At 44.5% G+C, this 16,017-nt stretch overlaps 1 protein-coding gene across 1 annotated transcript in view; it reads right to left on the bottom strand.

Moving 5' to 3' along the window:
- The window catches only part of LOC138283606 (myosin-IIIb-like), a 359,929-nt gene that overhangs the window by 287,709 nt on the left and 56,203 nt on the right, over positions 1 to 16,017 (bottom strand). The window contains exons 3-4 of the mRNA XM_069221544.1: positions 940 to 1,044; positions 574 to 673 (exon numbers count right to left, since the gene is read on the bottom strand). Coding sequence (XP_069077645.1) covers positions 574 to 673; positions 940 to 1,044 — 205 coding nt within the window. The remainder of the gene's footprint in view (positions 1 to 573; positions 674 to 939; positions 1,045 to 16,017) is intronic.

The raw sequence follows: 16,017 nt of genomic DNA, 5'->3' as shown, positions 1-16,017 counted from the left end.
CCTGGGCAGCATTTGCACAGTCAGTGCATTTCTGGCTGTGCTGTTCTTCCATTTCCACCCCCTGCTTCTGTTTCCGAATTATTCAGCCTTATATCCACAACAATGATCACAAGTTAAATGGATCTGTTAGTTCTCGGACCCACAGGACCACTTTACCGTCTGCTCAGAGGGAATAGATGTGCTTCAGGCCATTAAAGCAATTTGAGAGGAAAGGCGGCTTCCCTTTGATATGCAAACGAGGGAATATTGAAATTTAAATGAGACAAGTGCCTTTAGATATGGGATGCTAGGTCGAAGGCAGAACTGTTTGTAAATAACATGTCTCTTTTGCATGTTTCTTTTAAAATAGAGGGCAGACTTGAAGAGGGGGATTTGAAAAAGAAGCATTTGTGAGAAACCCGAAATAGATTATCTGACAGAAACTCATAGGGCTTCCATCTGCTAAGCCAAAAATACATCAGCATTCCTGCAGGGATCATTGACGCGACTGTGGCGTTGCAATGCACGCAAGGAAATTGGCGCCCCGGGCTATACCACGCACGTCAAGTTTATAAATGACAAGCGCTTCATTACCAAAGTCAACGAGCTTGACTCCTCCTTCTGTTGTCAGAAGAATGTTGTTCCCCTTGACGTCACGATGAATGATTCTGTTGTTGTGCAAATGCTGAAGGCCCTGGAAGGCAAAACGAGAGGGAAAAAAATCAATACAAATACATTTCCAATCCTTTATTCAAAAATAATTACTCGACTATTAAAGAGCCTAATGAAAGCAATCTGCAGTTGCGCTATTGAAACATCTGTCCGTGATACGCTGGGCCTGATCCGCCCATGCTGCGTGAACAGCAGGCCCTCTATTCTTCAGCGCTATCACCGCCTATTATACGCACAATGGGCCAAGTGCACCTCTGCTGTCATTATCAGTCTGATGAGCATGCTTACCAAGAGGGCACCATACAAGATGTAGGAAATTATGGCTTCATCCAACCGTTGCGCGCTCTTCTGCATGCTTTTGACAAGATCGGTGACAGACCCTCCATTGCAGAGCTGTAGCGGGGGCGGGGAGAGGTAGGAGAGAGAGACAGAAAACTGACATCACCAGGCTTCTTCTGCATCACAAATGTCCATTAGTTAAAGCAATTGAAAGTCTGTTCTATTTAAGAAATGCTAATAAAAAGATTTTTTGGGTAGTAGAATAAGCAGATATATAGCTTGCTTCCTTCTAAAAATATGGAGGGGGTGGAACCCCGTTCTTTTTCAACCTGAAATGGCTTCCATGTTTAGGATAACTTTAATGTGTCTGGACATTTTGGATACTGCTAAAATACTTCACATGTTATGCTAGCAATCAGTTGTGTGGTGAGAAAATACTCCATACTTTGCAGTTTGCTTTTGATGTCAGAAGAATCTAGTGCAATGCTGCTGCTCTGTTGTATTTCTCTGCATTATCACGATTTGCAAATGTTTAAGTTGTGGTGCATCACAAATGTACAATACAATATAATGAAGGACAATGTCGTCGATTTCATGAGATATGTACAAAATGTCATCCTGTATGGGGAAAGAAACATATTTTTTTATTTTGAACAGTTCATATGCATTTGGTTCCCTGAACCAGTGCCTTCTCATGACAACTAGGCCAGCAAACACAAAGGCAAGATTGATGCACTCGATAACCGGAAGGCAACAAATTACAGTCATTTCAAACCTTCATTCAATCAGTGCTCTTGCTGGCAGGCAATATAAGAAGACAGCCGCCATATCTCACCACTCTCACTTGATTTCAGCACTGCCAGAAACTGAGATGAAACACTTTGATCCATTGATATGATATATCAAAATGAGATATATCTTGTGCAAACAGTCCAGGGGATCCCTTACTGGTGAACAGAGGCTTACCCCAGCAATGCCAAGATGCTTTATTTTTTAGGGGGTTGTGTGGTCGAGTAGCCTTAGGCTTAGCAGAGAGGACTGTGAGGCATATGAAAATACACACAGTCAATAAATGAGACACACAACTCAAGGAGATCCACACCAATTTACAAAAATAACAAGCACCAGAATCAATTTGTTCAGGTAAGTATGATTTGAAGAAAAATCTTTATAGTTTCGAATATTTCAGATAGTGCAATTTCTAGAAGCTGCAATGCTATCCTATTGAGGGAAAACAAAGACTGCATTCAGGTATAGTACAGCAACATAAAGGACCAATTTCCTGGACTTAAGGTGAGTACTGGTACAAGGGTCAGGACCACATTAGCAGGTTGCACTGGGCTGCACTGGGGCAGCTATGTACAGAGGTGAAGCATGGCACCGGGTGACCAATGTTGGTCAATGAGGATCGGTCTGGTCAAAGAGATGCTGCAGATGAGGACTGGGGATCCAGTCAGGAAGACCAACAAGTGGGCTCCAATTTTGAGATATCCGGGGACATGGAAACACCTTGGGTCCTCTTCTCCATGGGACGGGGTGACGGGTGCAGAGGTGTCTTAAGGAGTCAGTTTTTCTCCACCGAAACACTTGTGGTTTAGGGTGCCTGCATGCAGAGGCTGCAAGCGGCACCTAGGGGACCACAGTGAGCAAGTCCAAGATGGGCCTTGTCTCTGGAGGGCTGGAGAACCACACTGGCACCGTTCGTCCACTTCAACACAGGCTGTGCACCACAGGTGCAGTGGTTCTTTCAGGTGTTGGGTTTTAGGTAGTCCAGAGTCCTCGTGGTTTGTCTTGGGGTGCCTGCAAGATGCAGGGAAGCAGATCCACTTTTCCATGGGAGTTCCTAGGTCTTTGTTGAAGGCAGTCAGGCCTTCCAGGCTTTTGGAGGCACAGCAGCTTGCAGGACAGGTTGACTTTGGTGCAAATCGCCAGAAACAGCAGACAGGCTGGCAAGGCTAAGGCAAAGTCAGGTGCTTTTTCTTCAGACTTTGCTTTTGCGGCTCTTAGGTGTCCTTCTTTGTAGGTCAGCAGGAATCTGCTTTCCTGGTGCAAGCACCTCCCCTAAAAACTGAATTTAGGAGTGTTTCTGGGAGTGTGGGATAGCAGCCAGTGGGCTATTTAGCCCTGGGGTCACTACACCCCGTATGACCACTTCCCGTGGGAAGTGGGCATAACCTGTCCCAGAGTTCCTAAATCTGCCAACACCAAGATGGCAGATTTCTAAAAGTTGGGTCCACATCAGGCAGCTCACCTTAGGGGTGGGCTTGGGTTATCACTACATCACTACCCCAAGAGCAAAGGCTCTCACCCTTGGGAAGGTCAGATTTGTGTCTGGTGGTGGCAAGGCTGGCTGAAACTTGTCAGTCCGCACATGGGTATATGGTAGGTTTTCAGGGGGTACCTCTAAGGTGCCCTCTGGGAGCATATATTAATAAATCCATCACTGGTATCAGTGAGGATTTATTAATATGAGATGTTTTATACCAAACATCCCTGTTTTCAGTGAAGCCATCATGTAGCTGGGGAACTCGTATTGATCAGTGTCCAGCACATATATTTATAATGGATTCCCTGTTCACTCACTAAGTTTCTGAATCGACAAAGACATAGGCGGGCATATTTGCTCATGCAGATATGTCCTAACACGTAACATAATGCAGCCTGCCTTAGGGCAGTAAGGCCTGCTGTTGGGGTGTCTTACCTATATTGCCCACGTTGTTAGGAAACATGACACACAGGCTGTATCATGTTGTTGTTTTCACTTTTAGCTGCACCAAGCCATGCAGCCTGCAATGGCAGTCTGTATGTGCTAGGTGAGGGGTCCTTGAGGATTGCACAATACATGCTGCCACCCTTGGGGTCCCTTTCGGGTACTCAGGCCCTAGGTAATAGGGGTATCAGTTTACTAGGAACTTAGAGGGGGCCAAAGTATTGTCCATTTAGTAACAATAGCAGTTTTAGGGAAAGAGATCTGGCATTGGAGACCTGGTTGGCAAGAACCCAGTGCACTTTCAGTCAAAATTGTATTGAATACCAGGCAAAAAGTGGGGGGTGACAATGTCAAAAAGGGGCACTTTCCTACAACGCTCCATTTGTGCACCCACATAAATCTCTGAGGCGGATACAAAAAGTTAAAATTAGAACCATTCAGGAATTCATATTTCTGCCCCACCAATCATTAGTTTACAGTCCACGCCTTCTTGGTCAGCCTTGTGCCCTGACCAGTAGCTTATATAACGGTTAAAAGGAGAAATAAATCCATTCCTTCTGAGTCACTTTGGACAGTGACGAAAACACTTTCATAGTTTATGAACTATTGTGTGCGAAAAACAGTAATCTTTGAATTTGGATCCTCTCTCAGGCTTCAGTTATCAGTTTAGAATATAGGCTTCATGGGACAAAATATATTTTGATAAATCAAAATTTTCTTTGCTGTAAAAATCTTTTAGGTTTACATTTTGTTAGATCCGAAACTTTGCAACGCAACATCAGCTGCAGTCACTCCAAATCCTACTCACTTCTTTGAAGACTAGACATTCTATTACTAGAGCAACACTTGCTCTGTGGTAGTGAAATACCAAACCTTATATGTATTGTAGGAAAGTGCCACTGTTGGCATGGTTACCTCCCCCCCCCAATTTCTGACTAGTGTTACTGCCAACTTTGATTGAAAGTGTGCTGGGATCCTCCTAACCAGGACCCACAACCAGTGTTCTTTCCCTAAAATCTGTGCCTTTGTTAAGACAATTGGCACAATCCTGGCACACAGCTAAGTCCCTTGTAAAAGGAACCCATGGTACCAAGGGCCCTGTGGCCAGGGAAGGTCCCCAAAGGTGCATCATGCCACCCTAGCGGACCCCTCACCAAGCACATGTACACTGCCCTTGCAGTTTGTGTGTGCTGGTGGGGAGAAAAAAGCAAAGACATGGGCGCCATGCCCACAAACCACTGCCTGTGGCATAGATAAGTAACCCCTCTAGCAGGCCTTAAAGCCCTACAGCAGGGTGCACTATACCACAGGTGAGGGCATAGCTGCATGAGCAATATGCCCCTATCTTGTCTAAGTCCATTCTTAGACATTGTAAGTGCAGTGTAGCCATATTGAGTTTATGGTTTGGGAGTTTGTAATTACGAACTCCACAGCTCCATGATGGCCTCACTGAATACTGGGAAGTTTGATATCAAACTTATCAGCACAATAAACCCACACTGATGCCAGTGTGGGATTTATTCAAAAATGCATACAGAGGGCATCTTAGAGATGCCCCCTGTATGTTAGCCAGACTGCTAGTGTAGGACTGACTGGTCTGTTCCAGCTTGCCACTTTCAGACAAGTTTCTGACCACATGGGGTGAGAGCCTTTGTTCTCTCGGTGGTCAGAAACAACAAAGCCTGTCCTGGGTGGAGGTGCTTCACACCTCCTCCCTGCAGGAACTGAAACACCTGAAAGTGAGCCTCAAAGGATCAAGCCTCATGGTATAGTGCCTCATGGCACACCAGCTAATGGAGTTGCCCACCCCCCTGGACAAAGCACCACTTTTGGCAGCCAGTCTGGTGGAACAATTAAGGAAAACAGGGAGGAGTGGCCACCCCAGCCAGGACCCCAACTAAGGTGTCCAGAACTGAGGTGACCCCCTCCCTTCAGAACCCTCCATCTTGGTTTGGAGGACAGGGACCAATAGGATTAGGTTTGTGCCCCCCTCCCCAGAGGGAGTAGGCACAAGGAGGGTGGCTACTGCCCTCTGACCCATAAAACGTCCCTATATCAAGGATTTAAGGGCGTCCCTGAATTCAGCTCACCAGATTCCTGGCAACTTGACAAGAAGAAGACGAAGGACTGCTTAGCTGAAACCCCGAGCAGAGAAGAAGGAAGAATACAAGTGCTTTGGCCCCAGCTCTACTGGCCTGTCGCCTGCTTCCAAGAACCTGTGAAAGAACAGCGAAGTGACCAGCATGTCCAGCCACCTCTGCTCAGCTCCAGAGGACTGGCATGCACCCAAAAAGACCAAGAACTCCCGAGGACAGTGGCTCTGTTCCAGAAAAACCAACAACCAAGGACTCCAGCCTCACTTCAAATGTGTGAGTCCTGACCACTCTGCACACCACGCCCACGGCCCATGCCCAGGTGGTCCAAATAGGTAGACAGGGTTCCCTGACAATTGTAAGCAAGTGCCAACCCTGGATTGACCTCTCCACCCCTCCATGACAATGCCTGCACAGGAAATCCTGAGGACCGCCCCTGACCGCGAAGCTCCAGACGAAGATTTCCAACACCTAAAGACACACAGCACCCGCAGATCACAGGCCTTGGAGAAGCTGACCTTCAGTGTAGCAATGTTCATCAGGCAGCCCTCCTCCCTTTCCACCCGGTGATGTGCCCGAAACACCCTCCTGGATCTTGCCTCTGAGTGACCCAAGATTCCCCTCATAGACCAGCATTGGAAGCCCGAAGTCCTGTTTGCACCTTGCATCTGGCCGCCCCTGTGCCGCCAAGGGTGTGTTTTTGGTGCCTACTTGTGGCCCCTCCAGTGCTCCTCTAAACCTCCCGGTCTGCCCTCCGAGTTGCGGTACTTACCTGCAAGCAGACCTGATTCCGAGTACCCCCATCTCCATAGGAGCCTATGTTAAAATTGCTCATCTTTGACCTCTGCACCCCGACCGGCCCCATGTTGCTGGTGGTGGGTGTTTGGGGTTAACTTGAACCCCAACTGGTGGACTTCCTAAAACCCGGAGACTAAAAATGCAAGTTTTGTACTTAACTGCAAATGGAACCAACATTTCTTCCCCCCAGGAACTGTTTCTGAAAATTGCAGTGTCCATTTTTAAAACAGATTATTGCCAATAAGTCAAGAACTGTATAACCTATCGATTTCAAACAAAGTACTGTTGATACATGTGTGAAGTAGGAAACTATTGAAGTATTTACCTGCAACTTGAATCTTGTGGTTCCAAAAATAAATTAGGAAAATATATTTTTGCTATATAAATACCATTGGTCTCGAGTTAAGTCATTGATTGTGTGCTTCTTTCATTGTCTGTGTGTGTACAACAAATGCTTTGCACTACTCTCTGATAGACCTAACTACTCAACCACACTACCACAAAAGAAAGCATTAGTATTATCTACTTTAGCCTCTGTTAAGCCTCTGGGAACGCTTAAACTCTGTGCACACTGTATCTCATTTTTATATTGTATATACAGAGCCAGCTTCCTACCTGTATAAATAAGATACACTTGCAGCAGCACAGAGAAGGGAGAGCCCCTGGTTGTATTCTTGTTTCGACTTAGGTTGTTAGAAATTGGGTCTTTAGTTGGCAGTGGTTTGCACCCTGTCCAAGCAGGCACACTCACGCTAGTCAGGGTAAGGGAGATACACAGCTCAGATAACCCCTGCTTACCCCCTTGGTAGGTTGGCACACGCAGTCAGGTTTATCCCAGAGGCAATGTGTAAAGTATTTGCAGAAACACATACAGTAACACAGTGAAAACACCACAAAAGGACTCTATACCAGTTTAGAAAGATAGCCATTTCTAAATCAAACAAGTCCAAAATGACAAAAATCCAACATACACAAGCAAAGATATGATTTATTAAAGTCAAAAGAGTCTTAATCCATAGAGATCAGTGGATGTGTTGTTTTAGCACAAAGTGCTGGTATGCTTTAAAAATAAAGCTGCACGGTCAAGTGTGCATCAGAAAAGCAAGCGATGCATTGATTCCTTACTCGCAAGTGAGGCCGTGTGTCGATTCTTTCTCCGTCGGGTAAGCGATGCGTCGATTTCTGGACAAGCAGCCTCGGGACTGCGCAGTGATGTTGAAGATTTTGGCGCCCAGGGAAGATGCGTGAAAATCCGGATGCACGGCAGCGATGAAGTCACGCCAAGCTGGCAATGTGTCATTTTTACCAGTGCTGCATTGATTTTTCACCGTGGTGCAGGAGCTGCAGTGATTATTCTGCCGCTTGGCTCCAGTGGGTGAATTTTCACTCTGGTTCTGCCAGATTCTCCTACCAGGGGCCCAGGGACTGGATGTGGCACCACTTGGCAAGTGAGGGGGTCTCAGCAAAGCAGCACAGGTGCTGGCAGATGAAGTCTTTGATGTCCCTGAGACTTCTTAACAGGAGGCAAGCTCAGCCCAAGCCCTTGGAGAATCTTCACAAGGAGGATGCACAGCAAAGTCCAGTCTTTGTCCTCTCTAAGGCAGAAGCAGCAACTGCAGGCCAACCCAGCAAAGCACACACAGCAAAGGGGCAGTACTCCTCCTCACAGCTATTCAGCTCCTCTCCTTGACAGGGGTTCCTCTTGATCCAGAAGTGTTCTAAAGTTGTGTGGTCAGCAGTCCAATACTTATACTCATTCGGCCCTTAAAATAGGCAAGCTTCAAAGAAAAGTCTTTGCAGTGCACAATACCCTGCCTCTTCCATGCCCTGCCCCAGGCACACTCTAGGGGGTTGGAGTCTGTATTGTGTGAGAGCAGGCACATCCCTTTCAAGTGCAGGTAAAAGCCCCTCCCTCCCACTGTAGCTCAGGAAGACTCATCAAGATATGCAGGACACACTTCAGCTCCCTTTGTGTCGCTGTCTAGAGTGAATTCACAAACAGCCCAAACGTCAGTCTGACCCAGACATGTATTCAGCAGCCAAGCAGAGGCACAGAATGGTTAAGCAAGAAAATGCTCACTTTTTAAAAGTGGAATTTTCAAAAAGACAATCTAAAAACCAACTTTACCAAAAGATGTAATTTAAAATTTTAAGTTTAGAGACCCCAAACTCCAGATCTCGATCTGCTCCCAATGGGAAACTGCACTTAAAAGATATTTAAAGGCAATCCCCATGTTAACCTTCGGGAGAGATAGGCCTTGCAAAAGTGAAACACGAATTTGGCAGTATTTCCCTATCAGGACATGTAAAACACACCAGTACATGCCCTTCCTTTTAAATACACTGCACCCTGCCCATGGGGCTACCTATGGCCTACTTTAGGGGTGACTTATAAGTAGAAAAAGGGAAGGTCTGGGCCTGGCAAGTGGGTACAATTGCCAGGTCGAAATGTCAGTGCAAAACTGCACACACAAGTAGCATTTGATTTACAGGCCCTGGGCACCTCTAGTGCACTTTACTAGCACCTTACTGGTAAATCAAACATGCCAATCAGGGATAATCAATCATAATCACAATTTACACAGGGAGCACTTGCACTTTAGCACTGGTCAGCAGTGATAAAGTGCCCAGAGTACCAAAACCCAGCAAAAACAAAGTCCAGCACACAGTCAAAAATACAGGAAGTCACGGCAAAAAGACAGGGCAAACCACGCCAAGGATGCCAGGTGTACAGGTGGCATTTAGATGCCTGCAAGAATGACATCCTGGTATCAGGACACTGAGACATCATAGATTCACTTGGCGTTATAGAAGAAAAAGAAGCAAACAAAAATGAATTACAGAATGTGAATCTGGCCTATGTTGAAATGTGGTAAAGGAGACCTGGATTTACATGTTTCTGCGGTGGGGCCTAGGAGGTAGTGGCACACTACAGGAGTAGCAAGTGCAAGCTCCTTTGAGGAGCAATAGGAACTGTCTGATTCAAGGTAGATTCTCAAAAAGTTGAACCTGGCTTCAAGGTCGGCTACTGAAATGTCAATTGCCTGCTTCAAGGTTGGCTGATAGAACAGCTATCACTTGTTTTTCCAGGTCAACTTCTTGAGCAGCCAATCCCTGCTGGAAGAGTCAAATCCTTGGTTCAAAGTCAACTGATAGAACAACCAATCCTTGATTCAGGGTTGCCTTCTCAGACAACCAATCCCTGATTAAAGATTAACTGCCTGACCAACCAATCCTTGCTTTAAGGTCCACCCATGAAACGCTTAATCCTTGGTTCAGTTAAACTCTCATACAGCCAATCTCTGACTGCTTTTTAACGTTCAAACAGCCATTATTCACTTCAAAAGTACTTTTTGGATTACACAATACTTTCCTCAAGATCAATCCCATGCAGTCACAGAGTAGCACTCGTGATTTTGCCTCTTAAAAGACAATTACCATAGACCTCATTGCAAACATGTAACCCTATCTAAAGTAAGAGAGACTGAATATTGTATATGGCCATGGCCCCACGCCTGCTGCAAATTATTTTTATGTAAATGGTATTAGGTCGATGCTGCCAGTCTGGCTTCGCGTCACTCCGATCAAAGAACGGCGAGGGTGAGAGGTACAGAAGTGCAAAAAACATACTTGTCTCAGCAAGTGCATTGCCTTTCGCAGTCTCCATGCCACACGTATGTAAGTTAATACAGGGAACTACACATTGAAGCACCTGGCATATTAAGAAAGTCGAGTGTGAATGCGAATTTCAAGGGCACAGCAAGTATCTAGCACGTACGATTAACCTGTGTGAGCTAATTGATATACCAAGTATTTATCCATGTTCAGAACACTATTGTAGGGGGCGAAGGAAACCAACCAGGAGTAATCCTGGAAAAAAATCTGAGACTTAGTGCCTTATTGACGCCCCGACCGACTCCAGGCACGTTTTACTGGGTGCAGAAACGCACACATTAAACTCTAACCCGTTTCCATAGGAGCAAAATGGATGCGGGAAAAGACATGGAATTGGAGAAAATAAGTGAAACTGGACCGGAGTGTTTTCCCTTGGCGAGTAACTGGGACGAAGACACCGCCCAGAACCAGAATATCCACCTACAATTACAGAACAGATATATATTTTCAATTAAGAAATCTCAGTGTGCATCACATGTCCTGGGACAGGCAACATTGAAAATTGACGAGTTTTTAAAACTTTTGCATGTCAGATTTAATATTATTTATAGATTTAGCATTTTGATTCAGAGACGCCCGAGCTTCAACTGAATTGTGTTAATCAAAACTATTAAATTACAGAGCTAGCCTGCAGCACTGGCATTCTTTCCTGACAATTGCAATAGTGTTTCTAGTGATGCTGTGGTTGATAGCTTGTACCTTGGGAAATGTATTATCTGACTGCCTTGGGCAAAAAGTGGCTGTTGGCAACCTAAGCATGTACAGGGGGGTAATAAAGGACATTGAGTGCCTCCCTGTTATTTGCCAGAAGCCTTATACTGCCAGAAATGAAGGACTATTTTAAGAGAGACTGAAACATAATGGAAAGGCAAAGACATAAAATACATTTTTATTTTACAAGTTAACACAATGAGAAGTCTCAGAAACAAAGGTCAGGCCTTTTGTTAATAAATTCCCGCCGTTGCAAGCCGCTTGGAAGCAGAACTAGTATATTTTAAAAACTACTAAAGCGGATCGCAAAGAATGCCTTTGCTTGAAGCGTAATTAACTTGGTCCAGCACATTTTGTTCTATCGTATTTATTGAATTTTTGTCTTTTTCACTGTTACCATTTTGTCATTGACTTTAGTATCCATTTTCGGGAGTCGAGGCTTCAAATTTACGCTGTACTCGAGTACAGGCGCTGGGCCATGTGCTGTGTGTTTATTTATTTCAGCCCCTTCCTGATCCTCAGCCTTTATTAGCAGGAATAGACAGCCTCATATTTGTTGCCTTATTTTTCTCACTGGATCTTATGTTGACATAAAATCCCCATCTAGCATTCCAATAATTCATTTTAAGTTATAGCCCAATACAAACGGAACAAGCATTGGCAAAGTCAAAAAGACTGGTCTTGCCAAGCTGGCGCAATCGTTATCTTTTTTGTTGCAGGCATATGCCGAAAATAAAAAGAAGCAAAAATGGGAAAAATACCGCTTAAACATGGTGGCCAAATACCTGCAAAAGAAAATGTTAATACAAATAAACAAGACACATAACTTTACTATAACAGTATGGGTACTTCCCAGAAGGCAGGTGTACTTCTAACAGGTAGAAAAACCCTTGTAGTTTTATGCACAGAGGAAAATAGGATTCTTACTGCTGAAAACAAAATATGCTATTGGCTTTGTTTATTGTTATCTGAAGACATAGTTTAAACACACAAGGATGGAAAAAATAAAAAAATAAAACATGGTACAAAAAAGGCATTGGCAAAGTAAAGTAGTGCTCTGCTAGCGCTAAAGTGCACTTCTTTTAAGGCAGATGTGCACATGTGATCTTGAAAAATGCTGCTCAAGAGAGTTAGTGGATGACCCTTTGTCCCCATGCTCTGTATTGTTGTAGGAAAGCACCCTTTTGGCATGGTTAGCCCCGACTTTTTGCCTGGTATCTAATGTGATTTTCACTGAAAGTGCACTGGGTTTCTCCTAACCAGATCCTCAGTGCCAGATCCCTATCCCCAAACTGTACAGTTGTTGCACCCAGTTAGCACAACCTTTAGCACTCTCTGTATGTCCCTAGTAAATAGTACCCCTGGTACCTGGGGTACTAAAGAAGGTCCCAAAGAGCTGCCTGACGAATTGTGCCACCCTCTGGGACCCCTCACCAAACTCACGTAGTGCTGCTATCGCAGGCTCCGTGTCTTGGTGCAGACAAAAGTGAAAAAACATGACCTGTCACACATCCCAGTGTGTCAGGTCCTCTACCACTGCATATGATATCTGTAAGTCACCTCCACAGCAGGACTATAGCTTTAAGGCAGGGTGCATTATATCACAAGAGGACATATCTGCATGTGGAGTTATGCCCCTACTAAATCTTAGTCAATTCTTAGACACAGTAAGTGGACAGGGAAGCCGTTTTAAGTACATGTTCTGGACACTGGTCAATACAATTTTCCCAACTACATGATGGCTTCTCTGAATATAGGGATGTTTGTTATCAAACATCTCATATTAATAAACCCTCACTAAATCCAGTGATGGATTTAATAATACATGCACCCACAGGGCACCTTAGCGGTGCCCCCTGAAAACCTGCTAGTGTGTTGACTGACTGGTCTAAACCAGCACAACCACCCTAGACAGTTTTTTGACATCCTGAGGTGACAGCCAGGGCTCTCAGAGATCAGAAACAAAGCCTGCTCTGGGCAGAGATGCTATCACCTCTTCCAGGTAGTATGGGCATTCCAGGGCGGGACGCTTCAAAGGACCAGCCATCATTGTTATGCGACCCTAGTCTCTCCAGATGGCAGAGAAGACCACCCCCCTGTCCTAACCTACTTCTTGACGGCAAGATAGGCAGGAAAATTTGTAAGATTAAGAGGTGTGCCCACTTCATGCCAGTCGCACTCCTAAGGTGGACCAGCTGAAGTGGACACCACTTTTCAAATTCCTCAACATTTGTTTGGATGGAATTAGTATTCTAGGGTCTGGGTCATTCCCACTTCCCAGCAGAAGTGGTCATATAGAGGGTGTAGTCACCCTAAATGTAAGCAACCCATTGGCTGCTGCATTGGCACTCCCTGTAACACCCCTAAATTGAGTATTAAGGTGGCACCTATGAATCCAAGAACTCATATTTGATAGATTAAGAGAAGGATGAAGAAGAGTCACTACCTGACGAGAACAGTAGAAGAGCTGTGGACTTTTTGGCATAAAACCCCGTCTGCCCACACCTCTCTTGACAATCATGACAGAGTGACTCGTCCTGCAAAGCAGGAGAACTACCAATGCCTCTGGTAGCCTGCTAGCATTTCAAAAATCACATCCAGTCCCCCGTGGAGTAGAGGAGCTTCTTCCTTGAAGCCCACAGGTACAGAAAAGCAGATTTCGGTCCACCCCCTTGCAGCTCTCCAGCCCGACCAGCACCACAAATGACCAGGAGGAGGTACTCGCACTCTGGAGGATCAGGACTGTCTCCTCACCAAGTGTGACAGCACCAGGACCAGCCAGAGCCATGCAGCCCCAATCTGGATGTCATGCACCAAGCACAACAGTGAGAGTCCATTCTGAACTCCCATTGCACCAGGACCACACGGCCAACGAGGGACGTCAGCACCACTGAGACCCACTCCATGAGTGGCCCAACAGTTTTGATTTTGCCCCTGCCAGCTATTGGCCCCTAACTGGGAAGAGCATCTTGTGCACATAGCCAAGCCACCCTAGCAACTCCGCATCCAAGCCGCCCGGTGTGGATCCTGAAGAACCAGCTGTGTCCCCCTTGTTCTAAGGCCCCTTGTGACCTAAGCCCCCATTTGGGAGCTCTTGGACATGATCCCAAGTTCCCCTTTGCAGCCTGTTTCCAGGTGGTACTCCTCTGCTGCGCATCCAGCTACAATCTCACCAGCAGTCTGCTCCCGGTGGAATTCGGGGAGCTCTTGATGAACTGATGGTAGTACTTTGGAACTTAGGCTCCCACATCTCTAAACCCAGAAGGTGAACCACTGAATCCGACTGTACTTACCTTTATGCATTATATATTTTCCCTCCCTTAGGACTGCATTGTGTGTAAAGGCACACAAGTTTGGACTCTTAACTTACTTGCCAGAAATAATAAGGAAAGCAGTACTTACTCTCTTACAAAGTTCTTGGTTGCAAAACAAAAGAAGTGTTATTTTTCTAAATTGGTCTTGGATTTATTCTTTGAGTGTGTGTCTCATTTCGTCTCTGTGAGTACAACAAATGCTTTGAACTGCCCTAAGATAAGCCTAACTTCTCGCCTACACTACTACAAAAAAGAGCATAAGTATTATCTACTTTTGCCTCTGTTGACCAATTGGGGATCCAATGGAGACTCTCTGCAAGATGTACTTCTTTTTAGTGCACCAAATAGAGAGACAGTTGTAGTGAGTGGCATTTCAGATACCAAAGTATGAAAAGGCAGGCCTAATACCACACTATGGGCTGATACGTTTTCTGGATCTTCCAGGACATGACCCAGAAAGAGGCTTTTTAGTCTGAGTTTGTCAATATGCAACATGACACAGAAAGCCAGTTGGATTGCAACCACCCTACAATCTACTAAGCAGTATTTGAGTGAGATACTTTTCAGGTAGTGATCAACTCTATGAGACACAACAGGGATCATTAGTGGAACTGAAGCCCTCCTTTATAACAGAAAGACACACTCAAGAACACACTAGGATGAAATGTATATATTTTAAAGAGTTTTTTTAAATCAAAGCCAGATCCTAATGAATAAAAGGTGAGTATTAACTATGAAAAACAAACAGAATACCAGCTGCCATATTAAGAGACATGCAAACAAAAAACAATATTGCAATATATTGATGGTATACTTTTTTATCAATCCCACTCTCACATTTTTGGCTTACTAAACTAAACTCAGCATCAACAGAAAAGCATAATTTGAGTTTTGAAGATTGTTCACACCAGCATACGTACTTTGAACAATGAGGCTTATGTTCAATATAATATCATTAGCTGCTATTCTCATCTGCAGACAGGCCGATAAGCCTAGCAAGTGAAGACTAAATTTCAACAAAAATAGGTGAAGGGATTCTGCATGGCATGTCTCAGTCTCTTGGCATGAAGTTCTTCTGGAACGTGTCACATTCTGTTCTTAACTTATAAACAGTATCTGGTCATTGTTGAATCTTTTAGAATAAACAGTTAGCAGAAAAAGGCTTTGGTGTCCTTCCACTTGTTTTCCTTCTGTGAAACCATGCCCTTTATTGAAGAAGAATAAATGGCAATTAAAATATCAACTTCCATGAACCCATGTTCATAACCCAAAATTAAGTATTTAAAGCAGTGAGTTCAATTCAGATTAAATATTGTGAATATATTTGAGCAGGTTTATCATGTTGGAAAGGAATAATGACATTAAATACATGCCTTCTATATTTGGCACATATTTTATAATCAACATATGTAGCTGAAAAAAGAAGACACCTAAAAGGGAAAAAATATAATAATCATAACAGGGCCTGAATCATGAACTGCATTTTGGTGTATGTAAACAGAGACTCCAGAGGTACTATTTACCTAGTACAAAATGCAGTTCACAAGCCTATAGTTGGAAATATCCACCTCCTTCTCACCTATCTTTCTTTACAGAGATCTCTGCACAGTGACGGAGAACTCCACGCAAGAAGGTATGCCTTCTATATTTGGCACATATTTTATAATCAACATATGTAGCTGAAAAAAGAAGACACCTAAAAGGGAAAAAATATAATAATCATAACAGGGCCTGAATCATGAACTGCATTTTGGTGTATGTAAACAGAGACTCCAGAGGTACTATT

The sequence above is a fragment of the Pleurodeles waltl genome, chromosome 3_1 (assembly GCF_031143425.1).
Source record: "Pleurodeles waltl isolate 20211129_DDA chromosome 3_1, aPleWal1.hap1.20221129, whole genome shotgun sequence".
Taxonomy (NCBI): Eukaryota; Metazoa; Chordata; class Amphibia; order Caudata; family Salamandridae; genus Pleurodeles; species Pleurodeles waltl.
Note: the sequence above shows the minus strand (reverse complement) of the source record. Positions and strands in the feature narration are given on the sequence as shown.